Source organism: Indicator indicator, chromosome 4, assembly GCF_027791375.1.
Source record: "Indicator indicator isolate 239-I01 chromosome 4, UM_Iind_1.1, whole genome shotgun sequence".
Classification (NCBI taxonomy): domain Eukaryota; kingdom Metazoa; phylum Chordata; class Aves; order Piciformes; family Indicatoridae; genus Indicator; species Indicator indicator.
The window spans coordinates 45,788,562-45,809,277 of record NC_072013.1 but is presented as its reverse complement, the minus strand read 5'-3'; the positions used below and the strand labels follow the sequence as shown (position 1 = coordinate 45,809,277).

Sequence of the window (20,716 nt, the reverse complement as noted above, 5' to 3'; positions counted from 1 at the left end):
GCACAGCGTTCCAGGTGTGGTCTCACCAGGGCACAGTAGAAAGGTAGAAGAACTTCCCTAGCCCTGCTGGACACACCTTTCTTGATGCATCCCAGGATCCCATTGGATCTGTCTCTTTTCATAGGGGAGATGCTCAAGTCCCCTAATCATCCTCAGAGAAACAGATACTCTGTTTTGAATGCTCACAACATGGAGGGATGGTCAGAACTTTCCAGTAAAGTGTTTAAAAGGCAGACATCAAGTCTGGTTTGCATTATATGTATAATGTGGCAAAATAGCATACAGAGAAATGAAATGACTTGGTGAAGCTCAACCAACCAAGAGGACTGAAAACCTCCACATGTTTAATTTTATGTATAAGTAGCCTTAAACTGAACTGGGTTCCTCGTGTACACACACAAAATAGCAGAATTAGAGTCTAAAATTGCTGGACACAAAGCCCTTCTCTCTCTGCTTCTCCATTTGTGCTCTGAACCATGTCAACTGGTAACAACTAGACAGTTTTCTTATTCCATATCCAGTTGAGTGTATTTCGGGAGTTCATAGAATCATGGAATGGTTTGGGTTGGAAGGGACTTCCAAAGGTCATCTAGTCCAACCCCCTCTGTAGTAAGATGAAAAAAGGACCTATTTTTTTAGAGGATTTTGGGTTGTTCTAAATCCCTCTTGATCAATATTTAAAAGCAATGTAAAAAATTTGTATCTAAAATAAACAGTATTTCAAACCTGCTCAAACCAGAAAGTTACACAGGACTCCTCATGAGCTAAACATGCAGGATGCAGGACCAGAAGACTGATCCACATTTACAGATCTGTCTAGAATGAGGTTACTAAGAGACTCTCAACTTCACTAGCATCAGTCTGAAAACACCACATTACACCTTTTTGCATGTTTCAAACAAACCTGCCTTGTAAGGCCAGGTCTTGCTGAAACTTTTCAGCTGCCTAGTCCAGCCTCACCTCTCTTGAGCATGTTCTGGTCAAGTCCTGTTTACAACGAGTTAGCAAATACTGATGTACTACTCAAGCTGTTTTCCAAGTACTTCCCTTCAAAGCACAGCTCTGGCAGACTCCTCTTGATATCAAAACCAGTAAAGACAACGTGAGCTTTTTCTTCTTGATTCCACAAGTATTTTACAAAACCCAATGCAGACTTCCTGGCTCTAGGCAGCTCTCAGTTACTTTCCACCTCCCCAAGGTGGCTCCACTCTTGTGACCAAGAGTAATCTGGAGCTTGTGGGAAGAAAATTCCTTCCTACAAACTGTCATCAAACTCCTCCACCTTACATTAAAAATGACAGTTTTTTTACATAGGTTTGCTGTATTTCAATAGGTTTGCTTTCCTGGCATAACTGATGTAATAATGACCAAGCTGGAACGACTTCTACATCACCAAGAGATCAGGTGAAAATGGAAATGGGTTTGGATTCAAGAGGAAAGCTTTTCCTTCAGCTCCCACTTGTGATAAATCCCTCCTAATGGCTCAGACTGGTAGGAGAACTCCCCACCCTTCTGGTATAATCCAGTGGTGCCCACAGACTTCTCCTAGTTTCAGAGCAACTCACACTTAGTCAGACTTCTGAAAAATATTTCCAGGAAAAATAAGAGCAGTCTTCCCTCTGCAGTAGACCACCAAAAAGGAAAAAAAAAAAATCCATCCCCTTAACATCTGAAATATATTAGAGATAGATGTTACCAGCATGAAGCTTGTCCATTACAGTGATGGGGTCCCCTATGAAGGGATAAAGCCAGAAAAGATGATTAGCTGCTGATTTACACACACAAAAAAGATTCTTCAAAATAACAGTTGAGACTTAGCATCACGGACCAAAATGTCTTCTACCATTGTGTGGTGCTCCTTAAAGCCTTCATAGGCTTTTTGCTAAGTTATCAGCTACTTAAGGCCATTAAAGTAAAAACAAACCTTCCCACACTTCTTGGCTTCAGTAACCTCTCTCTAGCAGCTGGCACATACACTGTCTCCAACTGCTTTCTGCACCGTCCTGGCAAGACAATTCACATGAGATTTTTTTTTTCCAGTGGCTTTCTGGGCCTGTTTTGCTCCAGTTCCTGCCATCTGACTGGGCATGAGCCTCTCCTCCTGCTCCTGGGAGAAGAGCAAATTCCTGAGCAAGGATGGATAAGGACAGAAATAGTGGACCTTCTGCTCATTTTGAAGACAGCTTTAATACTTCTGAACTGGTGAGTTTGCAGACTCAGGCCTTGGTGGCAAACCTCCTTCTCTGGAGACTTTCAAAACCTGCCTGGAAGTGCTCCTGTGCAGCCTGCCCAAGGTGTTCCTGAGGGTTGGTGTCAATGATCTCTAGAGGCCTGTTCCAAGCCCCTAGCATTCTGTGATTCTGTGATCTGCCTAGTGGTATAATGAATGGGACAGATTGTTGATTTCTGCTGCTGAAAGCATAAAATATTGGCTTTGCATAAAGAGACATGAAATTCTTCGAAAGCATAAAATATCTTCTCAGTATCTAAAACTGGACATCTGTGAAATGCCTTTTCTGTTGACTTCACCACTTAGATACTCCTTTTATCACCTGTAGGTGTGCATTTGTTACATACTTCAAATAATTTATAATTTCATTACAAAAATAGAGATGATAGCAAGAGATATATTATGAGAATACAGTGCTAAACACAGTATTTTTATTATCTCCAGTACCTGCAGTGTCTTCTATTCAAAGGCTCAGTTCTGATACTTTCTGTGGGCAGAAATTCCATAATCTGAAGATGAAATGACAAAATTTCATCCTAAAGATTTATGCTTTCAAACAACTCAGTGTCTGGATTGATATCCACATCATGTACAGCAAAAATGTAGAAGAGGAAAGCTGAAGAACTTGCCAATAAAAGAGCAGTGGCAATGATGGAGTCAAAGTTATTAGTTCTCATACTTAAAATACAATTCATCCTGCCTTTCTGCAAGATGTTGTTAAAAAAATAAAAGCCTTATGGAAAAATCTGGCTATTAATTGATGACTAATCTACAACTACCTGAAGGGAAGTCTTAGCGAGGAGGCAGCCAACCTCTTCTCCTTGATGACAAGCGACAAGATTAGAGGCAATGGTTACAAGCTGTGCCAGAGGAGGTTTAGGCTGGACATTAGGAAATATTTCTTCACTGAAAGGATTAACAACATTGGAATGGTCTGGCCAGGGCAGTGGTGAAGTCACCATCCCTGGGGGTGTTCAAGTGATGGGTGGACTTGGTGCTTAGGGACATGGTTTAGTGTTGACCCTTCAGTGCTTGGTTGAGGGTTGGACTGGATGATCTTGGAGGTCTCTTCCAGCCAGATATAGTCTGTGATTCTGCAACTCAGAAGCTGATTAGCAACAGGAACTGTAAATTTTTCCTTGGAGAACTAGACCTTGCTTCAGTAAAGGTGCATGCAATTTCAAGCAGTGGAAAAACTGAAATGATTTGAAGTTTGCTTAAAATTAAATACCTTGTTGGCCTTGTCAGCTATTTCTATTTGTTGCTGTAAAGAAGTGTTCCAGCAGTTCTCTACAAGATTATATGTAATTCAGAAGCTTCAGAAAGTCTGGGCTGCCTTTCTGAGCTTCTGCACATACCTTTCCAGTATTCCTTTTGCATATGTTAAGAAACAGTGTGAGTATTAACTGAAGGAACCACACATTTATTTTTATTCCTTTAGCCAAGCCACAAATAAATGACTCTTGCAAACAAACCAAATACTATTTAGCAACGGCAATGTAAATGCCATGGACCTATTTTATTTGGATATAAAATATTAAAGTAAATGATGATTTGCTGCAACGCTCTTTTTATTGTCTTGGGGGGAAAAAAAAGAAGAAAAAAAGAAGCAAATCTGAAGAAAAGATTTTTTTTTTCTGTTCTTCAAGGAGCACTCAATCTGCTGCTCAAAGTTATTTAATAAATGTGTCATAGAATGGTTAACTCTAAGCTTACAAACACTGTGTGAGCATGCTTCTTCCTATTGGGCAAACAACTTCAACATCTAATTTGTTTGTGTTATTGGTCTTACTAAATATTAGTCTTTGGAAGTCTGGTTTACACCATTGATGTTAACTATGCCAACATTCTGATTTTGTTCTGAAGTATTCCACAACAAGCTGATATTATACAATACAAGCCCAAGAGCTAGCTGATCCAGTTTACTGAGTATACTTAGTGTATTTTGCTACTGATAAATCAATAAAACCATGTTGTAATCTACAAACTTCCATCTCTGTGAAGCAGCTATAAGCAAACTGTAAATGAACACACAGGTCAAAAACTGGGATGCTGTGATTATGTTGACTCTGAAAACATTTGACTTTCATAGAATACGTTTTAGTGTTTGAGGGAAGGAAGTTTCAGCACTGCTTATATTTTTGTTGAAGGCTAAGGTGGTAAATATTCAAATGCTGATAAATATTTGTGTTTATATTGTAACTACCCATACTGTAAGAAAACAATATCTGCACTGCAATTTGCAATTTACAGAGGCTAAGTAAAGGTAAACCACAGCTATACAAGGAAAATTAATACTTAGGCAGGCTGCACACTCAGTTTTGCATCCTGCATCCATATGAAACCCCTGCAGTCAATGGATATTATTGGTGTGCAAAGAATGCAGGAAAGTTCTATCTGCTGTTCTGTTTGGTTGGGGTTTTTTTTGTCTTCATTCTGTTAGATACATCACTGAACATAATCCTGGCATTTATCATAATCCATCAGATACTAAAGGCCTCACTGTAATTTATGACACTCAAAATATCCATGAGAAGGATCCTGCTAACTTAGTAACTTAGGGCAACAAAGCTGGTGAGGGGTCTGGAGCACAAGCCCTGTAAGGAGTGGCTGAGGGAGCTGGGGATGTTTAGCCTAGAGAAGAGAAGGCTCAGGGAGACCTTATTGTTCTCTACAACTACCTGAAGTTGGTCTGCTCTGCCAACAGGACACATGGTAACTGTACAAGAGTTTGGCATTGATACAACAATTGACTGCTGTATTAAGGGCCATCTTCAAGTGAAAAGGAGATGTCAAAAGATACGAATCATTTGCACTACAAAGGGTGTCAGCTGCAGTAATTCTGAGTATCACCAAATCACAGAATCACAGAATCACTGAGGCTGGAAAAGACCTCTGGGATCATCAAGTCCAGCCTATGACCTAACACCACCACATCAGCTAAACCATGCCACCAAGTGCCACATCCAATCTTTTCTTAAAGACCTTGAGGGATGGTGACTCCACCACCTCCCTGGGCAGTCCATCCCAGTGCCTAATCAGCCTTTCTGTGAGGCAGTGCTTCCTAATATCTAACCTAAACCTCCCCTGGTGCAGCTTCATACCATGCGCTCTTGTCCTGTCACAGGTTGCCTGGGAGAAGAGCCTGACCCCCACCTGACTACAACTTCCTTTCCTTGCAGAGAGTGATAAGCTCTGTCTTTCAGGACTCTGGTATAGATAGAGAACAGGATCTGCAGCTCCACCTGTTCTCTGTACTGGTGCATTCCTCCTCCAAACTGCACAGAGAACACAGCAACACCTTAGGATGGGATTTACATCAGCTAGTTTAAGCAGAAGGGTACTCCTAAACTAGCCAAATAGAGGGGGTTTATCCATATTTTTTCCCAAGTCTCAGCTCCTTCTTTTAAGTGCCTTGCTCCAAGTTGTCCAGAGGTCCTCAAGTTTCCCTTCTCTAAAATTAACCTGAGGCTATTTGCTTATTTTATGGTGACAAAGATAACAGCAGTGCTACCACTCTTCCTTTTAAAAAGAAGTACAAAAAAGTTATACTATCAGCTAGAGCATATGGCTAGTCTAAGGAAAACTTGGTTTTAACCCACATCTGCAACTTCCCCAGAGAGCATTTACAGTCCAGGGCTGAAGAGTCTTTGCTACTTCTCTTTCTGAGGCTATGAATTTCTACAAGAGAAACACCTGAAATGTAATTAGACCTGAGGGTGTTATTCTGTGGGTGGTGACAGAGGGTGCTCACCTGGAGAATGGGAGATGTATGTTCTGGTATTGTCTCTATATTTATGTTCATCAGGCATTGGATAAAATTGGGAAAAAGCCCTAAAGGAATCCAGGCATAAAAGACAAAAAGTCAGTTGTTTCATATTTTTTTCAGTTAGAAGTTTTCTGCTCATGCTAACCCAAGTGCACTTTTCACTGGGACAGGAAGTCATCAGCATTAGTGAATCGCAGAATGAACCAAGTTGGAAAAGATTGCCAAGATCATCAAGTCCAACCAATCACCCAACCCTAACTAATCAAGTAGACCATGGCACTAAGTGCCTCATCCAGTCTCCTCATAAACACCTCCAGGGATGCTGACCCCATCACCTCCCTGGGTAGCCCATTCCAAAGGCCAATCACTCTTGCTGTGAAGAACTTTCTAAGATCAAGCCTAAACTTCCCCCTGCACAGCTTGAGACTGTGTCCTCTTGTTCTGTTGCTGCTTGCTTGGGAGAAGAGACCAACCAACCCCTGGCTACCTGAAGCACCCTTCAGGTAGTTGCTGACAGCAATGAGGTCTCCCCTGAGCCTCCTCTTCTCCAGGCTCAACACCCCCAGCTCCCTCAGCCTCTCCTCACAGGGCTGTGCTCCAGACCCCTCACCAGCTTTGATACCCTAAGTTACTAAGTTAAGCAGGCACTCCCTCCATCACAAACTGCATGTTTTAGCTGCACTGTAACATGGAGTATGCAGTTCAAAAAGCTGTTAAGGAAGTGTGACCCAATAAAGAGAATATAATTCAATGTAGAAAACATAATCCAATGTAGAAAATACATTTTGTTACAGCTTTTCAAAAGTGACATACTTCCTTTTGCACAGCATGAATAATATGTTAGCCTTACCAAGGAAAATGAGATCTATCTAGAGGTTCAGAAATGTGGTATATCTTCAACAGTCCAGAGACTATACCACCAGTAACTGACTTTGTTCAGCTCACCTTAGATTTGAATACTAGTTCAATATTTAATTTCCTTCAGACCCAGAAGGTTGATTGCTCTCTATATGTTGCATTTCTCTGATGCTGCACATAACCTTGCTGGTTTACTCAATTCCTTGATTACAACAAACAGGTAACTCTACAAGACTCTTTTGAGTCATCGTTTCATCATACATTTTAGTGCCATATGGGGGGAAATTTTCAGAGGGGAGTCAGTGGTGTTATTAGTGCAGAATTCCAAGTATTTAAATAAATTCTGACCTTACTGTGTACTGCTTTCAGATAAACCACACTAGATTTTTCACACACTTCAATTAGTGTGTGAATTCCTCACTGAATTCCTAAAGCAGAATACTCCCAATCCTGTTGCCCCTAAATCCAATAAACCGACATTGCTTGTTATTGCTGCTCTAGTTAATGGCAATGTTTTCATATAGGATATGATGTGATTGGTACTACATTTTGGGTTTTAGACTTTCTCATGTTCCTACTCAAGTCTTGCATGCCAAAGAATTTTTGCATCAGCTCTGCAGAATTCTTTGGGGTATGTGGTAGTTTTGCGTGTCTGGGAATCTTCCATCTGGCTATTGTGGGTTTCCTAAACATCATAAAACCCTGCCTGTGGAGACTGTGTATCTCTTATGGGCCCCATGGAGTTTATAATCTGCTTTTAATCATTGCATGAGGCAGCCAACACATTGGTCCTCATCAAGCAATTTTTCCTATGTTGAATCTCCTTTAATAACTTTTTATCCAGTTCTGAAAGACCAGAAGTATTACTGATTTTCATGGGTATCTTAAACAGCTACAACAGCTGTCTTCCTCAGCTCCCTGGTTCTTCCCATACAAACTCTCACAACAATTGGCTTCTGTGGCTTGCCATAGCAAGTAAAACATTCTTTGCACTTTGCCCTCACTTGCTCATCTTTTGAATGTACCCACCAGCATCAGGTCCTCTGTAAACTACAGGTCATATCCTTAACTGGGACAAATGAATGCAACTCAGTGTGACAGAGCTAAGCTAATTTGCTGTAACTAAGAAACTAGCTCTACATCTACATTCTTCCAGAAGTCACCAGAACTTAATTTACATTTAAAAATGCCAGCACCAACTGAAATAATTCCTCTTATGATATTAAAAGGTTACCAACTATTCAGTCCCAGCAGAAATTCACAGCAGCAAGCAGCATAGTGGTTTTCATTACAAGTAAAATCACATCTCCTAAATTATTTACTGACACAAATCAGTGAAACTATTAATATCTATCAAGGTGTATCCCTAGCCTCCAGTAGTTAATGTGTTATCTGACATTCACGACAGTACAGTTTTGTAAGCAGAAAAAAAAATCAGTTTAGTTTTAAAAGGGAAGTTTGAACATCTAAAGGTTGCCTCTTAATAAAGTAGAAAATCAAATGATATTTATAGTTTTGAAAGATCAAAATTAAAGAAATGTAGTTGTAAAATTTAAAAGGAAGCCAGCTGAGTTCTCTAACATTTGGTGGTTCCTCCAAAACAAATGGCTTTAAGTCCCCAACTTGCTTCTTTTGTGCAGTGCTTCTGCCTGCAATTTTTAATTAACTAGCTCCATTCTTATCGATGAGGGGTGACTGAATACATACAAGCTACAATGTACACTTCTACTAAATATATGTAGTTATGATTTTAAAAGGGAGATAACTAGTTAACGACATTTCCGTGTTGCAAAGAGGCTCAATTAGTATAATAATTCAGAAATCTTGCTTTTAGCCTGCTCCCTGCATAGCTGTGCTGTACTGAATACAATCTGCACACTAAAGATACCATGTTTGCAGTTCAAAATCCCCAGAGACTTTAGACCCATACATAAAGATACTTATTTTGTTCTTTTCTGAGACACTGACCTGTATCCTCATTTCAAAATGAACACCACATCTTTATGTTATTAAATCTTTGTTTTGATCTATTAGTATTCACCAAAGTGCCATTTCATACAACCCTGCAATGAATAGGCAAGGCTGGAGGTAACCATCTGCAGCTTTAGAGTCTGCGTTTGAATTGATGAAAAGAGCTTTGTGTTTTCATTGCCAAGTTTGATTCTTCCAGTCATTAGACATTCCCCTCAGATCGCATCAATGAAGCGGACTCTCTTACACCCATGTGTTAAATTCTCTTCTCCTCATGGTTTCCTTTGCCAGCTACACTCCAGAAAGACTACTGGGTCTCAGCCACATTCTTCTCACAGCTGTGTTAAAAAAGAGCATCAGAGGGTCCTCCCAAAATCCATATGTGTATCTGGTCAGTCCCCTGTTGGAGGGTCACCTCACATTGTGGTGTGCTTATTCAAATGTTCATTCTTGTTCTTGAACTACACTGCTCAGATCACTCTGGGGAAGATTAGGCCCTCCAGCTTGCACTGGAGAACATCTTGGATGTTGATGTGAAATGCACACAGCTCCTGCACTTGGAAGGCAGATTAATTTTACTTGTAGAAGAGGGGAACTTTAACCACTTAATAAATGCTGGCTTCTTATTTCTCTCTATTTTTTTTTTTTGATGTTCTTTTCAGTGGTGTCAAATGCTGGTAAGAGTTGTTTGTTTTTGTCGTGTCATTGATCTGCTTATTTCTCAGCATCGGTTAGGAAACTAAGTGAACAACTACAAAAGCACAGTAAATATATTCTGAAATGCTAGAAAGCAATCCAGGACTACTCAAAAAATGGGTGTGCTCCAGCAGCAATGAAAGTTAGGTAGCCAAAAAAATCACACCTTAAGAGGTAAAGCAAATGTCATTAAGGGTAGTATTTATTTTATGAGAGTAATTTCCCTTGATAAACCTATCTGCTTATTCAGAAGATCACTTAGTATTATGTGTTTAATCCACTGAACTATTTTATCCAAACTGGCAACTCTCCTATTTTCCTCCTTGAAAGAAAGAAAGGAAAAAAATCAAAGAAAACGTCTCTTTAATAAACAGTTAAGGACAAATGAAGTAATAATTTCTGATTTACATCACTTTTATATTTGCTTTGTTCATAGGCAGAGCTACCTGGACAAAGTGCTCAGGCAGCACGTTTCTCACCATTTATGCTTATTTTCATACTTGTGTATTTCATCACTGCACCACTGCTTTGTGGATTTGTGTTTACTTTTAGAGGATTACACAGAAATTCTACACTCACCACCTCCACTGCCGCCTTACATGGCTATGTGAGTGTGCAAGTGTGACACTGCTTGCACACTTTACTGACCTAGAATCATTAAATTGTGAGAAAAAAAACCCAGAAGCCCTCAACAGACAAATTGCATTAAAATTCACTCTGGCTGCAAAGCTGTTGCAGGAAAATAAAACATTTCCTGGAATAAACCACATCAAAAGTGGCCTCAACCTTTATTGATGATTGGCTAATATTGATTTGGTATTACGTTATAACCTCCTCTGATCTCACTGACATCAGTAGCCACTCCTCAATCCCAGAGGTTCCAGCAGGAAGGACAGTTTTAAAATGTCTTGCTTCCTCTGCTGGCAGAGGCATTAATTAATTCACAGGCTTTTCCAGCCACCTTCTCCAGGTCAGCTCCATTTCCCTGCTGAGGCTGCACCAGCTGGTTCCTGGCTTCTTCAGCAGGACAAACTTGCAGGGGCCCTGTGGCACTGTGCCAACAATCCTGGTGAATTCTGCACCTCTGTCCTAATTATTTGTTTTTAATTATAAATTAGAAACATTAATTAAATTTAGAAAATGACAGTCATGGCAATTCTATAGAGTATGGGCTAAAATATTAATTACTGTGCAGATTATAATAATTTTCTGCTGAATAGATAAATACAGCGTTACATGTGTGCATAGATGTATTTTATTTAGGAACTAGAATAGTGCACTCTTAAAAGTCTAAAGTGTATCTTGTTAATGTTTCAACATCAAAATAGATTCAAACAAATGCTGCTAAACCTGTGTGGTCAATCTCTGAGCATCAACACTTTCTGTTTCACACTATCACTCCCGCCAGGATGGTGAACCACAGGCAATATTTGTGTCTCGTGCTGCAGTACACCAGTGTGAGATGTTCAACCTGCTTCAGAATAAACTGAATTTCACTATATCTAAGTTCACTATAAGCAGATTCCAATATATCTCCTTTCTGTTTCACAGCTGTGGTTTCATGTAGAATAGAAACCAGAAATTTTTTAGATGCTTTGTGTCCTGGTGAAAAACACAGGACCACTGTTTTGACTTAGAAAGCAACAGCTGCAGGTGGGTACATAAACAGTATGTGACGGAGAAACTACAATTCTGTTTCAAGCTCTGCATATGATGCTGAATGCAGACACTGAAGTTTGTAAGAATATGAAAAAAATTCTTTAGTGTTGCCAGAGAAGAGATTAGCAAAGGCACAGTGAACATCACTAAATCACATGGTATGAAGATACAAACTACATCCTTGCTCAACATTATTTTAATTATTCTAATGTTCTTTCTTGAGTTTATACTTTTTTCCTCTTCTGATTTTTTATCGTTGCTACATTATTCAGACATTTTACTGAATAACGCCAAGAAAATACTCACCTCCTATGTCAGAATGTACTTGAAAAAAAAAAAGCCAAGAAAATACATTTTAGACCTCTATTTAGGCTCTGAATTCTAGTGTCACATCTTAGATGACAACAAGCATCCACTTAAGACAATGCTAATAATTAACATGACTGTAATTAATACCAAGAAGCCTCTACATTGACAGGTTTATAAATTGTCAGTTCCTTTTTGAAATGTAGAACATCCTACATCTTTGAAATCAAAAGCTAAGCTAACAAATGAGTTCCTGCCTAATTGCCAAACACTGATTTGTATAAAGCGGTTGAGGTTACAAAGAAATTGGGAATTCTCAGCCCGGTTTCCCTGCTGATGAGGACGAACTGTCTGTGTAGCTCTCCCAGAGGTGTCAGAGGAATCTCTATAGTGTCACACAAGGGTTCTTAGCTCAAAGTAAACACACTTTCCACAAACTCAGCTGCTTAATCTGTTTGCAGGTTGAATTATAAGATGGGGATGGATGACTCCGGGTGCTGGGAAGACGCACAGAGCATTTCCACAGTTTCTTGGTAAAAAGGGCACGCTATTGTCATCAAAAGACTTCACCCAATTGTTTAATTTTGCTATAGGCTCAGTGGTCTGATCTTAGCAATAAATGAAAACTAACCTGACCAAAATTTTCCCAAGTAGTTGAGCACGTTAAATTGCACAAACGCTTTTCACTACGGCAGTGCATCACCACCACTTTAATTCAGGTTGTGGCTGCACTTCTATTCTAGCCACAATGAGATCAAACAAGACTCAGCACTAAAAAAAAAAAACAACAAAAAATAACAACTTTCACTTAAATGTCTATGGCTAGGAAATGCTTATCAATACAATGAAATGAAAAAACAACTTTAAACAATGCACGAAAAGGTTTAGACAATATTCTCTTTAACGTGCTGAAATTACTTTTTGTAGGTTTATTTTTATCAGGCATGCATTGAATATATCAGAAGAAAGATTCAAATGATTCACAGACAACCATTGTGTGTTTTAAAATCATGATTCAAATATGTATTTTCATCTATCTATCTACCTATCTATCTATCTATCTTAACTATATTTTAGGGAGTTACAAATAAGAAAAAAAATTAAATTTTTTTAAAAGGAGGACTCAGCATGTATTTTTTTTTTTTAATAGGAAGAATTCCTGTTAGATCCTTGCAATATATTATAAACCAGTTTCTGGCTACTCTGAAAAGATACTGCAGACATTGAAGTTGAAGATTAATAAGGACAGACAGGAAAATTTGCATCAGTTCAGCAATGACCACCATGGAAGGGTGAGAGAAGGGTACTTTGCAGCTGATGAACGCAGTGCAGAGATGAGAAGTGCCAGACTGAGAAGAGGCTCTGCCTACATGTTTGCCTGTGTCCCAGCAATCAGACTCTCAAAGGTTCATGTGCTAGTAATAACAAACATGACAATAAAAACTTGAGTAGAGATGAACTTCAAGAGTTCGGCAACCTTTTAACTGGGAATCTCCTGACAGGAAAGAAAATACAATCCCTGTCCACCAATGCAGAGACTTCCTGTTGGGTTTGAAGCCACCCCTAAATAACCTGATTAGCATTTACCGTGGTGAGAAACCTGCCAGATGCACAACAGGCCAAAAATGAGAACCTTCATATTCTATCATGCAATTATAAAGGCAAATACTCAGTTGCTGCGGGATTGCCATGGGGTACAAAGTGAAAACCATTCATAGAAGGAAACACTTCCTCTGTGGCTTGCACGTGAAGAAAGCAGTTTCCATAACAGTAACAAGAGGCATACTGACTTGTGCAATACTATGAGACTGTTAAAATGCTTGGCTTCAGACAGAGCAAGCCACGAGCAGAAAGGCTGACAAAGAAGGAATCCTTTTAAAGGACCTTTTCTAAGCACTGCCACACTTTCAGTTGTGGACAAACTACTAGAAGAAACAACGTTTCATTTGGTTTACCAGCTGCAATTTTTCTTCAAAGAAGGCAAGCAACTTACTTCTGAACTTTTTCATTGGCTTCCTGTGAAGCCTCCAGGGCCTTCTGGAGCTTCAGCTCTGTGTCCTTCTGCTCTGACTGAGCCTGCTGCAGCTGAGCTGCCAGATCTTCAATCTGGCGATAGGCAAGGGTCATGACATCCTCCCTGCCTTGCAAGCCACCTTCAGAAGTACCAAAGCTAAGCTGCTCCTTCAGATTCATTCCTCCAGACAAAGAGTTGTATAAGCTGGGAAAACAAAATAATATACATTATCAAGTTTCAGTTTAAGGCTGAGCTTCAGGAATATTACACTCAGTTTAATTAAGATTTTAAATATCATCATCCATGGATCCACATGCATTAACACAACCCCAAATTTATTTAAAAAGTGACTTAGAATAAAACTAACATTCTATTCCCACAACGCTCTTCTAGAAGTATGCAACAACTAGCAGAGGTTTAGGAAGTCAAAAACCTATTCAACAAAAAATTAAAAGGCAGTATTTTTCAGCTTTAGCATCTTCCTGATCACATTTGAGCTGTAGCGAAAGTTGTTAGTGTGATTTACATGAAGTTGAATTAATCAGTGTAAGTTACTGATGTGTTATTAACTCATGTTACACAGAACTCTCTTCTAGCAAGCAGAAACAGCAATTACAAGGGATTTAGTTGTGAAACTCTAGATTTTTCAGTATAATAAAAGGAATAAAAATGCCACAATGCAACATTTAAAATCATTAAACCAGCAGGATTGCTTAGAAATAGAAATGATTTGTCTGTGTTAACCAATTCTGAAGGTTTTTGGTCAATATTTTAGTGAGAGGAAAGATAAAATATTTCTTAATGCTGGTTTAAATAAACTATTAACAGCTGTACTAGAAAGCACTGTGTCTTAAATAGCATCTCTATGGTAGAGAGAGAAAGGCAACTTGCCAGCATCAGGGTTTCATCACAGGACATTTCAAGATCTATAGTGTCTTCCACCACAATTTCCTGCAAGGTCCTTTCTGACTCACTATTTTGGTTTCTCTCAGGCAAATTGTAGATAAGTTTTCTCTCTATTTCATGCTGAAGTGCCATGCATATATTTTATACATGATTTTGAGGTATATTTTTAGGGATACCAAATCATAGAGCATAGAAATAGTACACTTTGATTGTACAGACCAGAATACAGTACTACCTGCTTTGTATTTGTGTGCCAGGAAGTTCTGGACAAATTAAAGGGAGATCAGAAATGAAAAAATAAATTGAATAGGGTCTGAAGTCAACAGATTCATGAAGCTAAAATAAATGATTATGCCTAGATCAGCTAAAAGTAGCTATGGAAAATAAGCAAAAAGGATATTGGACAGACATGTTACATATAAATAATGAGAAGAAATTAATAAAAGGAGAATAAAAGAAGATGGTGTATCAGGTAAAAAAATCCTCAACAAAGCCTGTTGACTGTGGAATTATTTCCCAAGGAATCATCAGGCAATCAGCTGTTTGAGTCATTGAGGTGCAACAATAGAAATCCCATTAAAGGCTGATTACCAGGGAAAGAGCCTGCACCAGCAACCCCTCCATGGAATTAGCAACAATTGCTTCCCATGTCATCATAGTCATCATTCACTGGTAAATTTTACACCAGTGGAAAATGACACTGCTAGTACAAGAAAACTGTGGAACACATTTCTAACAGAAGTGACAGCAAGAGGGTGTCATAATGAGCAGTGTTTTTAGGTAAAGAATTTCAGTAATTTCAAAGCAAGTTCATGAATATCAGAAGCTGTTCCTGGATTGATGAATATGACTTGAGACCACCCCTCTGACTAATGGCCATGCAAGTATCAAACATTATTTCAGTGTGGATTTCTAGCAGCTGCATATGCTGATTACAATACTTAACCCATAGTCTGTCTGACAGCTCCCAGGATGCAACAGCACCTTTTCTTCCTTTCAAGTTTATTAAGGTATTTGTATGGAAAACACCCTTTGTTCTGATAGCCCATAGAGGAAAATCATATACAAACTAAAATATAATATACATGGACAAGCAAAATGTGGATGAACTAATAGAAATCCAGAAGCTAAAAGGTCAGAGTCTTGATATGTCATTACGTCTACTACCTGCAGTTGCCTGAAAATAATGTGGAGAACCTTTTCAATTAAATGAAGACATATTGAAAATATAAATATTTATAAAGGGACATTATAATCCCTAGAACAGACTCATTAAAAATAAAATTATTTTAACAGTTGCACATAAAATTTACTGACTGAAGGTCCACTATGGTCAAGCGTTGATCATCATGGAAAAATACAAAGGTATGCAAATAATGCTGAAAGCAAGTTTCCAAAATACCACTGCTGCCTGCTTCCCAAATGCCTGGCACAAGATTAAAAGAATGAAGACAAAAAAAAAAAAAAAGACAGAAGTTAAACTGTTCAGTGAATATATGGGTCCCTGATTTAAAAAAAAAAAAAAAGAAAGAAAAAAAAAAGAAAGAGGATAGCCTAAATATTCTAACTTGCTCATACCAGCTGAGAGGCTTTTTTTTTTCCAGAATATATGAAAACAATATATTCAGAATATATGAAAACAATACTGGGCCTGTTTACCAGTTTAGTGCAAAGGCTAAACCGCCTGCTCCCCCAACACAAAAGTGAGGGGAAGAGGAACACACAAAACTCAGGGCTGAGATAAAGACAGAAGAGTTTAATGTAACATAAGATATCATAAGCACAATGCCTAATTACCTTAGCTAATAATCTAATTGGTCTAATAATAAAATGCATGATTACCTCAGCTTAGCCTATTTGCAGAAGCAGCACAGCGAAATACACAGGGGGAAAAAACCCAACAGGATAAAACAGAAAACCAAACCCAGCAGCTATCCGACTCCCACTCTTTCCCCTGCCATGACTGCAGAAAGGAGCCAACACCCAAGAAGCCAGAACCCAGAAGCCTCCCATGTTGCAACCTGAACTCCAAGCCCCATAATACTTTGCTCTGGTCAGCACTTTATTTTTTTTGAGGCTGGCATGACTGGCAGTATGGTATGAATAACAGCAGCAAGTTCAACTCAATCCATGACATGTGGCCACGACTGGGCTGCTTCTCAAAGACAGAACAATACAGTATGCATTCTGCTATTACATGTTTTAACTTATAGGAACTGCACCTGAGTGATTAATAGATTCTGATGTATATCTTTTGTATCCACTGTGATTCATCCAGAGAAGGGCAGTGTGGTTGATGGATGTTCTAAACCTTTTTTTTTTTTTTCCCCCCAAATCACAGACTCACAGAATCAACCAGGTTGGAAGAGACCTCCAAGATCACAAAGTCCAACCAGTCATCCAACCCTAACTAATCAACTAGACCATGGCACTAAGTGCCTCATCCAGTCTTTTCTTAAACACCTCCAGGGATGCTGACCCCACCACCTCCCTGGACAGCCCATTCCAAAGGCCAATCACTCTTGCTGTGAAGAACTTCTTTCTAAGATCAAGCCTAAACTTCCCCCTGCACAGCTTGAGCCTGTGTCCTCTTGTTCTGTTGCTGGTTGTCTAGGAGAAGAGCCCAATCCCCACCTGGCTACAAGCACCCTTCAGGTAGTTGTAGACAGCAATAAGGTCTCCCCTGAGCCTCCTCTTCTCCAGGCTAAACAACCCCAGCTCCTTCAGCTGCTCCTCACAGGGCTGTGCTCCAGGCCCCTCACTTCAGCTTTGATGCCCTTCTCTGGACACGTTCAAGCAACTCAACATCTTTCTTGAACTGAGGGGCCCAGAACTGGACTCAAGATGTGATCTAACCATGCAATTACCAAATTTCCATCATTATGTGCTTTGCTAAAATACTTTTATTTATTCCCTTTAATAGTCCCCCAATAATTTCAAATGTCTTCATTAATATCCTAAAGATTATGTCTTCTAAAGAATACTGATGCTATAAATAAAAAATAAACAGGAGTTCTAGGCCTGAAGAATGAGTCACGGAAGCATTCAAACAGTTGCTTGATTTAAGTAATTCACATGTTCTTTATAGTAAGCCTTTTGCTTTACTATGACAGTACAGCTCCTTTCTTGCTCCATCTTAGGTCTGAGAGCTTCAAGGGCCCACCTTAACTGTGTCCAGGCAGAAGAAAAAATGACAAGTGTGATGCCACTTATGCAACTCCTACAGATAGCAAGAAGTTTCTTCAGCCCCCAAAGTCAGAGTAGCTTCAAGTCTGCTTAAAAAATTTTACCAGTTGAAAGTGCTCCCAGAGGCACTTGTCTTTGGCTGAAAATCAACTATATGAAGTACTGCTCTTATAACACTTCCCTCTTTGCCAGGCATACTTTTACTGCAAGGTGGGAAATTATTTTCCACCTGAAGCAATTACTGAATAACACAGAGAAACCTTCCACCTAAAGGAATCAAAAAAACCCCATCAAAACCCTAACATTCTCCATCTGTCCCCTTCTTCCTCCCCTGCCCCAATGATAAACACATACAATGTTTTCAAAAGCATGTAGGTCTGACCTTGGTTTTCACCACAAATGTTTCTGACACCCTAGTTCTGGAGAACTCTCAGACCTCAGCCTGCACTCAGGATAGCTTTGAAGAGGGTCCCTTCAAGCCACTGAGTGTATTCAAGGGCCAGGCAGCACTGATACTTGAAAACACTACCTCAAAGGTGCTGTTAGGAAACACTGCAGTAAGACAATATTAATATAAAGCCCACAAGACCTGGGAGGACTTTGGCATTTTGCTGTAAAGTGGAGGATATAAAATGGTCAAGTTTGCATTGCATGTGAATCAGGAGCTTGACAGCTGGTAGACAGGTAAAGAGATGGCACTGCCCTATCATAGACAAATATTTTATTAGCCTTCCTTTGACTGTAATTATAGGAGTTAAGAGAGCTGTGTTTTATCCTCAGTGCAACCACCCAAGCACCTCTCACTAATGTAACTGAAGGCAGCAGCTGTTTCAGACTCCCTGGTGCACAGGCTGCAGACCATGTTAGAACAGCAGTGCATGTTGTGTGTAAGGCAGAATATGTTCTTGGCACTGTCACAGTCCACCACAGCCTCTCATTTTCTCTCATATGTGGTGCACCCACATCTTCTTATCTACCATGAGCTCAGGCATCTTCTTTATTTTATATTTTCTCAACAAATAAAACAGTTCAATCAACATGAGGAGGAACTTCACTGTGAGGGTCATGGAGCACTGGAATAGGCTTCCCAGAGAGGTTGTGGAGTCTCCTTCTCTGGAGACTTTCAAGACCCATCTGGATGCTCTCCTGCATGACCTGTGCTAGATTCTATGGTCCTGCTCTGGCAGGGGGGTTGGACTCGACGCTCTCCAGAGGTCCCTTCCAAACCCTAACATCCTGTGATCCCTTAATCAAGTACTTGTGGAACATAGCCCACCACTGATTTTCTTCTCTGTGGTGGTTGGTGATATACCCTTGGAATTTTACAGGATAACAACTTGACAGATTAGTGCTGAACAGAATTTAGAGGGTTGTCATCAATGGCACAGAGTCAACTTGGAGGCCTGTGGCAAGTGGTGTCCCCCAGGGACTGGTACTGGGTCCAGTTTTGTTCAGTATCTTTATCAAGGACCTGGATGAGGGCATTGAGAGTACCCTCAGCAAGCTCACTGATGATACAAAACTGGGGGGGGGTTGGCTGACACCTGTCAGGCTGTGCAGTCATCCAACCTGACCTGGACAGGCTGAGAGCTGGGTGCAGGCAAACCTCATGGAGTTCAGTAAGGACAAGTGCAGGGTCCTACATCTGGGGAGAAATAACAACAGGCACCAGGCAGGTTAGGGACTGCCCTGCTGGAAAGCAGCTCCACAGAGAAAGACCTTGGAGTGCTGGTGGACAGCAAGTTCTCCATGGAACAACAATGTGCTCTTGTGGCCAAGAGAGCCAATGGGATCCTGGGATGTACCAAGAAAGGTATCCAGCAGGTCTAGGGAAGTTCTTCTGCCTCTTTACTCTGCCCTGCTGAGACCACACCTGGAATACTGTGTCCAGTTTTGGGCTTCCCAGTTCAAGAGAGACAGAGACCTGCTAGAGAGAGTCCAATGGAGAGCCATGAGGATGATTAGGGGACTTGAGCATCTCCCCTATGAAGAGAGACTGAGAGCCCTGGGGTTGTTTAATCTTGAGAAGACTGAGAGGGGATCTATATGTCTATAAATATCTGAGGGGTGGGTGTCAAGTGGAGGGGGCCAGGCTCTTTATGGTGGTGTGCAATAGTAAGACAAGAAACAACAGGTACAAGCTTGAACATAGAAGATTCACCTCAACATGAGGAGAAACTTCTTTACAGTGAGGGTGACAGAGCACTGGAACAGGCTGCCCAGAGAGGTTGTGGAGTCTCCTTCTCTGGACACATTCAAAACCTGTCTGGATGCATTCCTGTGGGGGCTACCCTGGGTGATCCTGCTTTGGCAGTGGGGGTTGGACTCAATGATCTCTTGAGGTCTTTTCCAAGCTCTAATGTCCTGTGATACTGTGATACTGTCCAAACTCAATTACCTGTGAATATGGATCCACAGTGAGCAGTAAATGATCCACAGAAATGTACAACTCTACATGGGTCCAGTCTGGACACTAGATGATTCAAGTATGGGTTCATTATCTGCAGCGAAAGCTTGAACTGACTATTACCCATCTCAGAACATCCATTTTTCAACAAATACAAATTATAGGCCACTAGCAAACACATTTTTCCTCCTTGGGCCTCATAATACTACCTTTGCAAGGTGCTCTGATCTTCTTTACTGAAAAGAGACCCGTTACTGCTGAAAGAGCTATGTCAGATGCAGCACAGTCTTGAGTTTAAGACAAAATTATACCCAGATGGTCTTGGATGCCAAGCAACAAACATTTTCATTTGGGCCTCACTTTCACTGTCAAGGACCACCGTAGCACCCAGAGCATTCCCTTGTCACTGGCTTGAGAGAGGCAGTAAGGACTTGGGACATGATTAAATCGTCTGAGCTCTTCTTGAACTCAAAGGACTGCTGAGACATCGTCTCAACAAGTAATAATCAGAAACCACACGTCCATTACAAGCTCTTCCTCTACAGAGTTGCACAGTAATCAAATATCTCCAGCTGACATCCAGCACCACCTATCATTCCTCACAGTCACCACACCATCAAATGGTCCAGGCTTCCACAAAAATAGTTTCTGGGTCAATAATGTTTAGTTGAATCAGGGCAAAACATACATGATACCAATGAGTATAAAGTATTT

General features: G+C 40.2%; 1 protein-coding gene across 1 annotated transcript in view; it reads right to left on the bottom strand.

Moving 5' to 3' along the window:
- Positions 1–20,716, bottom strand: part of MIPOL1 (mirror-image polydactyly 1) — a 201,385-nt gene that overhangs the window by 9,362 nt on the left and 171,307 nt on the right. Inside the window, exon 11 of the mRNA XM_054400707.1 lies at positions 13,483–13,707. Within this exon, the coding sequence (XP_054256682.1) occupies positions 13,483–13,707 (225 nt within the window). The remainder of the gene's footprint in view (positions 1–13,482; positions 13,708–20,716) is intronic.